The 15,330-nt window shown below is 30.9% G+C and overlaps 1 protein-coding gene across 1 annotated transcript in view; it reads left to right on the top strand.

The window, feature by feature from the left end:
* The window catches only part of LOC103597192 (protocadherin Fat 4-like), a 100,327-nt gene that overhangs the window by 57,466 nt on the left and 27,531 nt on the right, over positions 1-15,330 (top strand). Inside the window, 1 exon segment of the mRNA XM_008580998.1 lies at positions 9,998-10,158. Within this exon segment, the coding sequence (XP_008579220.1) occupies positions 9,998-10,158 (161 nt within the window).

Here is a 15,330-nt window from a genome sequence, read left to right as displayed (position 1 = left end):
CATTAATTTGTTGTAATGTCAGGATTGAAGTCTATACAGTTAATTCCAGAGCTTAAGCTCTTAGTCTTTTCAGCGTTTCCTATAAGAGCAAAAAGAGAAAAATATATTCTAAAAAGAGTATTCTGAAATTTAAAGGACATGGTAATATAAGCATAAGACCAGAGACATTTTATGTGCTAAATAATTGTTGACAATGATTGTGTTTCATTCTTTACTTTATCATCATCATTCTTATGATCTTTATTAATCTTAATCATCATTACAGGCTGAGCATCCCTAATCCAAAAATCCAAAATCTGAAATGCTCCAAAACTCAAAAGTTTTTGAGCACCAACATCATGCTCAAAGGAAATGCTCATGGGAGCATTTCAGATTTTGGATTTCCAGATTAGGAATGCACCACTGGTATGCCTTCTGCAAATATTCCACAAATTTGAAAAAATCCAAAATCTGAAACTTTTTTTTTCAAATCTGAAAATACAAAATCTGATCCTCAACATTTCAGATAAGGGATACCCAACCTGTCTTATTGAAATGTGACCTCATTGTGAGGAGAATACACTAAGAATGATGTTTTAAGATTGAGGTTCAATGGCTTGTTGTTTATAGTAGTTGAGTACAAGCATAATAGGCTGATTTCTCAGGTAAAGCAGACCATAACTGAACCACAATCCACCTTGACATTTCAGAAGTGGCATTAAGCATATAGCAGCAAATTTGTCCAGCTAGTCTTCAACACCCTAATAGGACATGACATTGGTGTGTGTGTGTGTGTGTGTGTGTGTGTGTGTGTATGCCTATCTGTATCTATCATTGTCATCATTATCTACCTGTCTATTTATCTATACATCTTCTATCATCCATCTATTTATCATCAGTCTATTAGATGATCAGTGGTTGGTGTTTCTTCAAATGTGAACAAATATTATGCTGTTGATAAGTTTGAGGATAGCAAAATTCTCTCTAAAAATTTGCACACTATACATTTTTAGAACATACATATTACATTGGGTTGCTCTGTAGTGTTTATAAACATGATTTAAAGTACATGTGAAACAGGTAAAACCAAGATAAATTATTATAAATTATTATAAATATATTTCAAAATATTTTAAAAGAGGATTGATTTTAAGCACATTCATTTTGATATCATTTTTTTAAAGTACCCATTATGTGTATACTTATGGTTTTATATTTGGAGAATTGAATTTCCTGAGTTTCAAATTTGATAAAGCAAGTTTGAAAAAGCTGAAATAGTACTTATAGACTTTGCCTTCCAACAAAATAATGTCCTTGAAATATAAATGAAGAAGAGGACAGCAAGCATGTGTAGTGGGAAGAATAGATATTTAATAGAATCTTATTTATCTGTAGGTTTGGGAAGTCACCTAACCATGCTGACCCTTAACTTCCCTATCTGTAAAAAAGGAATATTCTTACTTATCTTTTATGGTTGTTATAATGGGTAACTATATGAGTAATTTGTAAAACACCTAGCACAGTATCCAGCATTCAATGAATGGCAATGCTGATTAGGTGTATAGTATAGTGGTAGTAATAGAAGGGTAACACAGAATTTCTAAAAAGACACGAAGCCCCAGGAGCACAAAATAACTGAGTCTGATTGTAATTAAATTTTTAGGATCATGAATAATAAGGCTCTATCTATGTTATGTGTTCAGGATTTCTAGAAAACTTTCCTTACTCTTTCCCAATGACTCAAAAAATTTCTTCCTCGGCTGGGAATTCAACAATAAAGATGCTTTTGGTCCTATTTTTGTATAATGCACTTAATTTAAGTGTAATACACTTATTCACACTTAGGTTTAGAGTGAGTTTGCATTTAATCTTAGAACAACGAAAGTGAACATGCATTTGTTAATGATCAGGAACAGCAACAGTACCACTGGTGTGAGCAAAGGTACCACATGCTAATTTCAGCATAAATGTTGCTTACTTCATGAGTGGGCACATTACTTCTCCCGAGCTTGTTTCTTTCTTTGTTTCATCTTATTGAAATGTACATTATATACTTTTTAAAATGTGATAGTTGAAATTTTTAGAAATGTCCTTATTATTCATCATGGAATCTTAATAACAATTATCAAGTGGCTATGTAAAGCATTGCTTAAAGCTGCTTACACTATACTATAGACATTATTACATTTAGTTCTCCCAACTCTATGAGATGGATATTATTATTATTAATTATTATTATTGTTGTTGTTGTTGTTGTTTTAAAGACCAAAAAACTGAGAGGATTAAAAGCAATTAAATAACTTGAATCCAGCCATGGCACAGGAAGTGTTCTGACTGGGTTTTACTGGGAACTTGGCTCCAGTGCCTCTGCTCTTTGTATGCATGTCGCACTTCATCACACTTTGATTTTTACTTGCTGAAGAGTACTATTGCAAGATCTTGATATCTTCTAAGAACTTTTCGTCCATTGTTCTACTTAATCCTCACAAAGAGCCTATGAGACAGTGTGTTGGTCTGAGGTTGGTCAGGAACTGGAACTACTCTAATACTTTGAGGCAGGAAGGTATTTGATACAAGAAAATAGCTTACCAAATCTTCCAACTGGCTAAGAGTGCCGATAATCTCAGCAATAAGAACACTGCAGGTATTGCAAGAAGTCACTGCTGATCATTGTCCACTGGTAGTGCTACAATGAATGATTCCCAGGAGAATGGTCACTGCTTTGCTTTTGCCCTTTAAATATCATTCAAGTCTCTCACTGGCAGTATACAAACTTGAACTCTGCTGGAAGGGAGTCTGGAAAAGGTGGTTTACAGATTTCTAGCCCCTTCTATATAGGAATAATGCTGAATGTCGACAGATAACATCTAGCATCGAAAGGTAGCATTATTATGTCTATTTCACATTGCAGGAAATTGAGCCTGTACTCTGGTGACTCTAAGGACAGAGCTGCTAAAGCCTATATTATAATCTGTTTCTGCAAAGAACGTTATTTGAAGTGATAATATTAATGTTTCTTACGTCCCCTCAGAGTTCATTCCAACCTTCATTTGGAGATAATCCAACTGATCAGGAATGATGTAAACAAACATAAAATTGAATGATTAATATGAATATTAAATTTTTGGAAATCATGTAATTTATTGTTTCAAGTTCTATGTGCACAATCTATTCAGTAAAACTAGCAGATAATTAAAATCTGATAGTTTTATTTCTGAATTTTATTTTGCAGGAAACAATATAACAAAAACCATGGGGACAAATGTTAACCTTTACTTTATGTTGGGAATGCATTGTTCAAATTTCTATGTTTATTGAATGTTGTATCTAAAAGTAATCCCGTAAGGATCATTTTGAATTACTCTTTTCAGCTAGTTTATGCCAGGGAGCCTGACCCAAGAAGAGAGAACTAATATACTAAAACAACTTAAAGAGCTAGTCAGAGCTAATAAGCCTTGGGACAAAACTCGTACTTATGTATATGTGTGCCTTACAGAATGAGTTTTAAAAATATACTCATACTAGTTAGATTTTACTTCTTTTAACATTAATTAAATACTAGTGCCTTAGTAAAGCCTTGCTTCTTCAAGGCCTGTATATATTCACATATTTTTTGACCATCAGAATTATTTCAAATCACTTTTTTTTTTTTTTGTCCTTTTTTGTGACTGGCCGCACCGCGCTCAGCCAGTGAGCGCATCCTGCCGGCCATCCCTATATAGGATCCGAACCCGTGGCGGGAGCGTTGCTGCGCTCCCAGCGCCACACTCGGGCTCGGGCCAAATCACTTATTTTTTATACTCTCTTTACTTTTGTGAACTTTCACCTGCACTTAATCAATAGTTTTCAAAGTCTATGGAATTACAAATTGGAGCTGCAAGATTTTCTGAACTTTCTGCTTAAAATCATCCTCTGCCACTACCCCCATCACACACACACACGCGCGCACACATGCATACACACACACACATACACACACACATACACACACACACACCACAGCATATTTTATGTGTAGTTAGAAATTGTGTTGAAGGTTAGAAGAGTGAGTGGCTTATGAATTGATGGAAACTGAAAGACTTTATCCTCAGAATCCCACAGTTAATGATTAAGTGTTGGCTGAACAGGGATTTTGTGTAGGGAATGTTCTGTAAAGATGCAAATATAAAAATGAAAATTATGGAACAAAAAAGATATAAAGGGATATAGTTATTATCATATTACCACCAGTTTATTCCTGAAATATTTTTTAAAGTTTACTTTTACGTTTGTGACCATAGGGTCAAGTACATAGTAAATATGAAATAAGTATATTGTTAAATAAATAAGTGATTTAGAGAGAATGAATTTGTATAAATTGTGCTTTTTACCTCTTTTTCTCAGTTGCTGGCAAAAGAACCAAAAGTAAAAAAAAAAAAAAAAATAGATTGGACCATATTTAGTTACAGTTACTTTGTTTTCTTGTTAAGAAAATTTTCCTGTAATTTAATTTTATATCATTAAATGGAGCTTTGATGAGCTGTAATATAGGGTATTAGAAAAGATGAGTAAAGTTTATTATAGCATAGGACATATGAAAAATTAATTTCTAGATTTTCACAAAAGTTAATGATACCAAAAATTATATCAGTTGTCAATATGCCTCAGAAAAACAAACAATAGTCTTTCATGTTATTCATTCCTCAGAATTTCAGGGGAACCTAGAGGAAAACATCAGCCTAATAGCTACAAATTCACTTTTTATTTTCCTATACAAATGAAAATGTCTTGCATTTAATAGAACACTAATCAGAAAGCACAATTATAGTCAGCAACCAACTCAGCATTTTTCTTCCTGCTCTCAGGTTTTCACTGTTTGCAGCACATCCCTGGCATGAAGTCCTTCATAGGAACGAATAATGTTATAAAACGCAGCACGTAGATAGAACTTACTTCTCAATCGGGACCTCACATAACATTAGTTGATAGCGCCTTGACCCTTTTCCATTCACCTTCACAAATCTACATGCGTTTCAAGTGTGGTATTTGCGATAATGCCAGGGGTTTATTACTATATGGAGAAGTTTTCCTATGTTCTCAACTTAGTCTTAATATTTCAGGGGAAGATGCTATTTGTCCATTCATCATTTTTATGTCATTTGACAGTATAAACAGTAATATTCTTTCAGACATAAAAAGTTATATACAGGCTGTACATAATAATTTTACTGAGAAACTTGGCAAATGTTTGCTTTCAAAAAGATGGAAGAAGTAACTAAGTGTCATTCTTTTAAAATCACTACTGTCATATATTAATGTTGATGATCATGTGACCCAAAACCATAGTATGTAAAGGAAATTCAGTGAATAAATATGAAGTGAAATTTTCTATAAGATTCAGAAGAGTGGCTCATGTAAGAGAGATAAAGGGCTCAATTCTTGTTTTGACCTTACTTCCAAGAGTGGAAGTGAATTAGACAGGTTATTTGAGATGATACATTAACTTATTTAGGAATTAATGCCTTAGGTTTCTAGTGGATTAAATGCTTCTTATTTCTGCAGAAAATAAGCAGGCATTTGTAAGCTTATAATGAATATTATGTATGTCGTTACACACAACCATTTGTAGTTTCATTGAGATTATATTTGTGTTCGTTAAGAATACAAAAATAAAAAAGGTGTTTTTTTTTTCTTATGTTTTTCTTACTGGCAGCACTTATTACAACATAGCCTTTTTTCTTTTTTTTTTAATGTAAAAAACCATAATGCTATTGAGCAGGATATTTAAATGGACTATCTTCACAGACCTTTTAACAATACAGGGAAACATTTACTTAGTTTGCAAAAACCAGCTATTTTATGCTAAAATAAAAAAAATTATAAGCATAAATATTCAGAATGAATAGCATATATATATTATAGAACTATATTTGTTAGTAAAATAACCTATTTAGATATAAAATGAACTTTAATAGTTGCACATATTCTCCCTTCTCCGCTGTGTATAAATGCAAGAAATGCAAAAACAATACTCATGTCTAATTTATACATGATCTAAAATATTAAATTTAAGTCTAAATGAATTATAGGATATTAAATGTCATCATATCCTCATGAGTGGTCAAATTTGAGTTGAGAATAAATTCAGCTCTGCTCTATGCGATCTAATATTAAAATGTGCTATTGGACAAGTGAAAACTGAATATACATCCTTGTTGAAAAGATCATAGGTGATCACAAAGATTCAGTTTATGTTCAACACGTCATCACATCTTCTGCCCCTGAACATGAAGAAATAGACTAAATTTCTGTTGTAAGTCTTAAGTATATCTTGGAAAGTCCATATATTCCCTAATCTCCTGTTATCCATTTATTTTCATCTTTAGCAATTCCCATTCTTCATGGGCTAAGAATTTACATTGTCTGAAGTATATCTCCTTCTATCTATGATAAATAGTTTATGTTAACACAATTAGTTGATGAGTGTCAAAGCAATGATATCAGTTTTTTCTTCTAAACAGCTGCTGTGGCAGTAAACATATAATAGAAAAAGGCCCCTGAGTTCAAGAAGCATGGGTGCCTTTCTTTGTGCAAGTCCTATTAGTACACTTCCAAGCCTGAAGGCACTGACAAGTATTGTTAATTGACTCAAAGCATTAATTAAGCTAATGATCCAAGATTTTGTTTGTCAGTGCTCCAACACATCAGATTATTTTACCGGTAGCATGTTAAACTAATTCAAACTGCAGCATTCTCTGATAATCATTATGCCATTACCACTACAATAGATAGACCTGTGCAGAACCATACAGAATGTGTTGTTAATTTCTAATTGGATAATAGAGCATGAACTTTCCAAACCAGCAAAATATGCATTTAGAGGCTTGCTTTTGATTCTGATTAAAATTATGACATACTTCTCTCTCACACACAAAGATCTTTGAACAGTAATTTAAAAATTTCAAGCTGCGTCTTTACATCTAACTATCTAGTATGGCACCTCTTTGAGTTTATGAATTGTAAAAAAAAAAATTTTACTTGTTAAATGGAGAACTGAAGTTATTGAATGGTAAACAATTTACATACTCTAATACCAACAAATAAGATTATTTTTTTCAAACTGGACAATATAAATTTTACTTGTTAAATGGAGAACTGAAGTTATTGAATGGTAAACAATTTACATACTCTAACACCAACAAATAAGATTATTTTTTTCAAACTGGACAATATTTTTTTTTATTTAACCCCTTGCAAATCTATTTGATACATTTTGATAATTATCTACTAAAGAAAAATAAGAAAATAAAACTGTTATAAACCAAAGTGTTAAATGAAAAGTTGAATTTGTTTTCTTTACCAATTTTTATTTATATTGTCAAATACTTGAAGAGTCAGATTCTGCTGAGAATTTAAATTTTAAAAGAAATTCATTTTCAAAACTAAATTTTTTCTGGATTTTCTTAGTTTGTGTAAACATTTCATTTTCTTTAGTCATCGTAGGTTTTAGCACATGAGCAAATCTTATTTATTTTAGAGTGTTTTCCTTCCCCTCACTTTTCACTAACTGCAATAGCCTATAGTTTGTCTTTAAATTGAACTCAGAAATCTGTGTTAAAATATAGTTTTGTAAGAAATAAATAACTGATTTATACAAGTTACACGCAAAATGAACACCTAAAATTTTTTTGTTTTTATTTAAACTAAGGTTTTAAAAGGTAGTTTTTCCAAACAAGATTTTAAAAATATAGTTGAACTTTATAGAATCAGTGACTTGGGTTTTTATACTGTTATATCTTTTTCTTAGAGAGCACATGTGTCCACGTATTTGAGTAAGTGCACATGACAGTACTCCCCTAAATTTGTTATCCTTGGTTCCCCATTTCCAGTCTTTAAGAAGTGAAGTTGGCAATATTGTAACCCACTGACATGTTTCATGATCTAAAGGTTGTATTGACTGTATTGACCACATCTACAAAGTATATGAATCTATTTATTTAACATGTTACTTTTAACACAATTCTAAAAGGAATTTTCAGAAAAAGAAAGGAATACTGTACTTATTCCAGTAGCACATGTTAAAATGGTGTATGCTTTTACAGTGAAAAGAAAAAAAAAAAAAAGGAAGGACTGGGACATGACTCCCCTGATGGCAAATAAATAATCAAAAGATTAGCCTGTAGGTCTTATTTATTCTCTATTGGGCAATGCTTGTGTTTTATTGAGAAAAAACAATCCACATCCCTGAAATAGTCTGTCACATATCCAGTTGGAGAACAGCAAAGGAGGGAGTTCTATGAAACTAGCATCCCTCTGGTGTGAAATCAAGCACAAGCCTACAGTAAAGTTGTCCAGCCTGTTTCTCAAATTTGACACACTGCTACAATACTTAAAACTAATTTCTGTGCCTCTAGATTGGTAACTTTTTTATTTTCACATTCTTCCCTTAGAATAGAAAGACATACTGAAATTGTTAGCTCAATGTTTTGCCTTGTAAGGAGGTTCAATTTTATTTATAAAGGAAAAAATGTTGTGTTTATGATTCTATGAGGTACAGAAATGGGCTTAGTTAGCATGTCATAAGGTCTGACTCACACTTATAATTTCAGAGCAGAACAATTGTGGCTACATAATCAAGCCACAAAAACAGAACTAAGTTAAACAAAACTTTGACTATGTTTTAAGCAAAGTTATTATGATGAAATGGATTAAGTATGCATCAGGTATCTGGTATTATCTATGCATCGGGTATCTGAACATCTGGTCTGTTTGTGCATATAAAATGTATATGATTTCATGAGATATCTAATAAATACATTAGTGCAATTATGTTGGGAAGTAGAAAATAGCTTTACAGAAACAAACTCGACAGTAATTGTGAACCTGCTGTCAATGAATGGAAATTAACTAAGAACTCTATGACATATCACCGTTTTATAGAATTGAAAACCTAGAGATTTCCTAATATATTAAATTATTGTAATAATTTAAAGTTGTAGAATAGTGATATTAGAACATGTTTAAGTTTATCTGAACACAAACAACAAAAACAAAAACAAGTGGGACATATGCCCTAAGGTTTGTGTACTAAGTGATCAACTATTCAATTATAGCTTTGGGAAACCTAGATATGGGAGAAGACCTGAATCGGTCTGTTTCATAATTTTACAATTTCTCAGATACAATATTAGCCTCCAAGGGCCATTTCTCCTTCACCCGCAAAAGGTAAATGTTTCCTTTGTATGGATTAATTTCCCCCCTAGAATGAAAACATCATGTCAAGACACTTGTCTGCTTTCTTCACTGCCGTATCCCCATCCACAATCATGCCTAGCCCATAGTGAGCACTCAGTCAATACTGGCTGATTCAATTTAAGAAGATGAATGAGAAGTCTTTATAAACTAAAAAATATGTTGCTTAGGTATTACCATTTTAGGAAAAAGGACAAACTATACATACTCTGTAGTTGTAAATAAATTTTAGTAAGTATTTGAAAGTATGTTTAATGTGTTTTATGTTTTCTTATTTCTTATTCTGCTTTACAACAACTATGTATAAGTCAGGAGATTTTTCTTGAGAGCAGAAGAATTGTTTGACAAATAAGCTAAGTAAGACTAATTCTTACCTTTGAAAATCTGAATCAATGAAATCTCTACAGTGAGAAGAATATTGTAAAAGTTCCAACTTTCCATCTATAAAATGCAAAAGATGAAGGGACATCAGCAAGTAAAATAAATTCAGTAAATGCTGAAAGTATTTAAATATGTTCATCATGTAATTTTCCTGAAAACAGTATTTTCTTCCAAGATGATTATGTAAATTATTTCCTAAATTTTATAATGCAGATCTTTACATTAGGACAACTAAATAAGATTTTGAACTTTGAGATATTCCAATTTCCTTATATCAAGTAAAATGTTTTCATGTGTCTTCGAGTTATAATTCCTCAAGATAGATTTTTACACATGGTTTCACTGTAATGATGTTAATGTATTTGTGCATAAGACTTTTTTTTTTAACAAGTTTGATACATTTTAGGGAAAATGTGTGAATCTTCCATCAATTACTGTGAATGCAACCCCTGCTTTAATGGTGGTTCCTGCCAAAGTGGTGTGGATTCATATTATTGCCATTGCCCATTTGGTGAGTATAGCTTATTTGTGGATACGAAATATCAGTCTATTTTGACACACAGTTTTGTAATTTTGTTTTATTATAGCTATGACTGATTAAGAAAATATTAACTGTTTTACACAGGAGGGTTTAGTAAAATAAAATCTTAAAGTTTTAACATTTTTAAAAGTTAATAATGGAAATCCCATTGAATATTTTGCTTTGATAATTACTAGAAAAATAATCAATTCAAGATAACCAAATCAATGTTGTCTCTCTAGGACATTTTCCCATAGATATAATAAAATATAAAAATAAGGATGTCTTCTTTTAAGCCTAGAACTTATCAAATAAAAAGTCCTTTAAGCACTATTTGATGTCACTTGCAAATCTCTAAGAGTAGTCAAAGTGTCTTTTTTGCTTTGCTTTTGTTGTCATTTTGTGTTTTACATTAATTCAATAACTTCTATTAGGAGCATTATTAACTAGATATGCAGATCATGATAGGGTTTTTTAAAAAATACAAAATGACTAATAAAAATTCAGACTGATGTGTTCTTTTAAGAAAGAAAGTTGTTAAAGAGAACTATTTGTACACATTCATATTTATTCATCTTAGTGAAATGTACTGAGGGAATATGATTCCTTCTAGGTCTCACCCAAATGTCACCCAGCACTAGCCCAGCCAAGNACTTATCAAATAAAAAGTCCTTTAAGCACTATTTGATGTCACTTGCAAATCTCTAAGAGTAAAGTGTCTTTTTTGCTTTGCTTTTGTTGTCATTTTGTGTTTTACATTAATTCAATAACTTCTATTAGGAGCATTATTAACTAGATATGCAGTTTCATGATAGGGTTTTTTAAAAAATACAAAATGACTAATAAAAATTCAGACTCATGTGTTCTTTTAAGAAAGAAAGTTGTTAAAGAGAACTATTTGTACACATTCATATTTATTCATCTTAGTGAAATGTACTGAGGGAATATGATTCCTTCTAGGTCTCACCCAAATGTCACCCAGCACTAGCCCAGCCAAGGCCTATGAGAACAGCTTTGGAGGAAGCTTTTATATCAGTTTGTTCTGTTTCATAAATGTGTGATTATTCCATTTATTTAAAGACTGCATTACCCCACAACATAGAACCCATCTCCAGATGACTCTGTCTCTTTCCTTAAGCAAGAGAGAGAAGAAGGATATTTTTCTAATCTTTCCTTGGACATGCTATTATGCTAAATGTACTTTAAAAGTAAAGTTCAATTTATAGTAGAGAATAACACTTAAAAGAAATCTGAAGTTTCTAGTAACCAATAAAATATACTAAGTGTTGTTTGGTTTAGATTTCATTACTTACTCTTTTTTTTAATTAAGCATAAAATTAATAGAATAATAAAAAGTAACCAAATATAAAAACATCTGATTATGAGCCATGCATTTTTAACAATAGTCCTAAGGCCCATAAATTGAGTGATGTGTCCAAAGTCTAAAAATGAAATTGAAACAAAACTACCTCCCAGATGTTATAGTGACTAGAAACCAAATTTTATTTTCAGTTTAGTGTGATATTTATGGCACCCCTCGTTTATAAGATGTCTTTGAGATTCTTACCAACAATGACCATGAAGTGAAAGGTATATCAAGGTCAAAATATGAACAACTTTAGGTCTCCTTAAGTTTTTACTTTCTTTTAATGGTCTCTTATAATCCTAAATTATGCTGCCTTCTACAGATAACCACCAGTCAGGAATGATGGTTTAACTTGTGCTTTGGAATGAAAGATTGGAAAATTGGAGTGTAAAGAGGAAAATGGTTTACAAGTGACTGAACAAAGGTGTTCACATTTTTAGGAATTCCTTTACATTTCAAATGAAAATATGTGGATTTAAGAATGTTGATATATAGGGACAAATTGTTGCTGCAGTGTAGCTGACACCACAATCCTTGCCTATTAGGTGGAAGAGTTTTAGTGCCCAAGTAGACCTTCCCTTTACCCTGCCAGAGATTCCCAGGGAAAGGCAAATAGCACAATGAATATTAAAATAGATGCAGATCACGTGTAGCCAGCAGTACAAATTTCTCCTCCTATTCTTCCTAACGTCAAACACAAAAAACATTATTTAAAGTTAGAAATTGTCAGTTGTCAACATAAGCACTTATAAAAGAAAACAAAACAGAAAACCATGAAACACCAATACATAATTTGAGACTACAGAGATTAAAAGTAAGTATTTTTCTTCTCAAAATGAATGTGAGACACACAAATAACAATAGCAGATGGAATGTCTCAAACAAATAGCCTCTAATAAGAACTCTTACACTACAATTTTGAAGTTGGAAAAACGTTTCTGCACTGTTTACCTTTCTCATCAGTAAAAGGTTTACTGTTTGATTTTCAAAAATTTTTTTGATTCTTAGATTTTTTTAAATTTAGATTATGTTTGAGGAAAAACATAAAGTGCTTCAGACTTTAAAAGACAGCTTGTATATAATTATAACTTCTTAGAATTGTTTTGTTATTGTATATGCAATATACATAATATATATAAACACTATTTATATGTATATACATATAATATCTTATATTAAAATTACTCTAATAAGGGATATTGTGTGTATATACACACCCATATATAGTGTGCATATATATAAAATATATATATAATACTAGAGTACTTCAAAAAGCTCATGGAAAGATTTGTATTATCTTTCAATTCTTTTTCTCCGTAAACTTTTTGAAGTACCTTCAGACTTATAGTATGTGTATATTATATATATATCTACTAAAATAATATATATGTTGCCCTAATAAGGGATATTGTAGTTTTCATGATTTCTCTTGACCTTTACCTATATTTATTTCATAACATTTTATTTGGAAGGCAGATTTTAAAATGTCAGTAAATTTTAGTATTACGTTTAAGGACAAAAAACTACCTTTCTGTAGAAACAATAACAAAACCCCTTAAAAAGAAAAAAACTATTCCACAAAGAAACAGTTTCTCCACTGTTTACTTAAACAATAAAACTTATTGCTCCAACTTGACTGTAACTTTGTATCACTGAGCAATTTCTCTCCATCCTCTTTTTCTCCACTGTTTACTTAAACAAAACTTATTGCTCCAACTTGACTGTAACTTTGTATCACTGAGCAATTTCTCTCCATCCTCTCCTTCTCCCTACTTCTCTCAGCCTCTGACAACCACAAGTCTGCTCTTTACTTCTATGAGATCAACCTTTTAGATTCCACAAGTGAGTGAGTTCATGCCATACTTGTCTTTCTGTGCCTGGATCACTTCACTTAACATAATGACCACCAGTTCCATTTGCATTGCTGCAAATGACAGGATTTTATTCCTTTTTGTCATGGCTGAGTAATATTCCACTGTGTAAATATACCATATTTTATTTATTAATTCTTCTGTCAATGGACACTTTGATTTTTTATCTTGCCTATTGTGAATACTGCTGCAATAAACACAGTTGTGCAGATATCTCTTCAATATAAGAAGAGAGGATTTTGAATGTTCTCATCACAAAGAAATGATAAATATTTGAAGTGATAGATTGTCTCGAATACTACTATGCTAATTACCATTATTTGACTATTATACAATGTGTACGTGTATTGAGACATCATACTGCACCCCATAAATATGTACAATTATTATGTGTCAACTAAAATTTTTTTTTAAATTTTAAGAACTGAAAAATATTAGTTTTATATATGAAAAATTCAGCATGAACTTGAGTATAAAAGTAAAACATCTCTCCAGTATCTACATACTTTATACATATATTTATATTCAAAGTTTAAGGACATTTTCATAGATTAAGATTTAATCAGAAGAGACCTGAGAGAACACATAGTATAAAGTTTTCTTCAGTAATCTTTTTATTTTATTTGTATGCTTTATCTTTACTTTTTAAAATTCAGTTAATCTCTCTGCATATATAATGTATATACATATTTTAATAATATATGTTTAATGTAAATAAATGTAGTCTTGTGCATAAATATAAATTATTTCTGTCATATAAATACATAAAATATAAATACTATTTGAGAGATATAATACATTTTTAATATATGAAAATAATGTACACCATGAATAGTATATATGATATATAATATATATAATTCCTAGAATTATTCCTTTGCATTTTTTAACTTTAGTTAAAGATTTAAAATAATAAATTATACATATTTTTCCTACTAATTTATAATGAATATTTTCTCAGTCTGGAAAGAATAAATAAATAACACAAACTTTTATAGCAGCTTTTAGGCCATTTTAATTTAAAGAACTTTTAGATATAAAATGTGGAATAGTGAAAACAACTAGACCATCAGTAGATTTGATCTCAAATTTTGGCTGTTTCCAATGGTTCTGTGACTTTGGGCAAGTTTTAAATACTATGTAAAATAATGGCATTGGTTCCTTCTATCTAAACAATTCCATGATTCTAAATTTAATGCAATTGTAAGAGATATTAAGCCAAAATCAAGGAATGAAACCTTTGCAAGTTAATAAGAATCATGATGTATTGGCGTAGGTTAATTTTCCAATCATTTGCCACAGTCTACTAATATTTGTGGGAAAAGAATTTTGGCATAGCATTGTAACATCAATAAAACTCATTTTTCAAGTTTGAAAAAGAACCAGCACAAACAAATGGAAATGCTGAATTTCAGAAAAACAGAAACCTATTTTAAAGCAGCAGACCGTAAATCACACTGAAAGAGCATATAAAACTGAAAAAGATAAAAATTTAAGATAGTTATTTTCTTCCCTATAAGCAGTGGTTCCCTCCTCTAAGTTTTAACCCTTGAAAATGCCACCAGTATAGGGGCTGATTTTTTTAAAAAGTCAAACAAATAGTTCACCATCCTCAACTGAATTGACATTGTTTTGAAGAATTATATATTATGAAGGAATTGTCTTGGTTGAACATGACACACCATATTAGAACCTTAAAAGCACTGACAAACTAATTTTGAAAGTTTTCTGAAAGAAACCCCTTCAGATATACTCCATTTCACTAAGTTCTTAATTTTTAGAAACGGGGCATTCTTAGATGTGTTTCTTAATTGTCCAGTGAAAAACAATTACATTAGTTTGTCATCTCTGTTATAAGCATTAAAGATCATCTATTTGTTTTATTTCAATTTTAATTTATATGGTATTCTTTGGGGAGTAGTAAAAATGTTGTTAAAAGCATGATTTGTTATTGTATTTTATTATTATTTATAATTGTATTA

This window comes from Galeopterus variegatus, unplaced genomic scaffold (assembly GCF_000696425.1).
Source record: "Galeopterus variegatus unplaced genomic scaffold, G_variegatus-3.0.2 Scaffold2231, whole genome shotgun sequence".
Classification (NCBI taxonomy): domain Eukaryota; kingdom Metazoa; phylum Chordata; class Mammalia; order Dermoptera; family Cynocephalidae; genus Galeopterus; species Galeopterus variegatus.
This window is presented reverse-complemented; position numbering and strand designations above follow the sequence as displayed.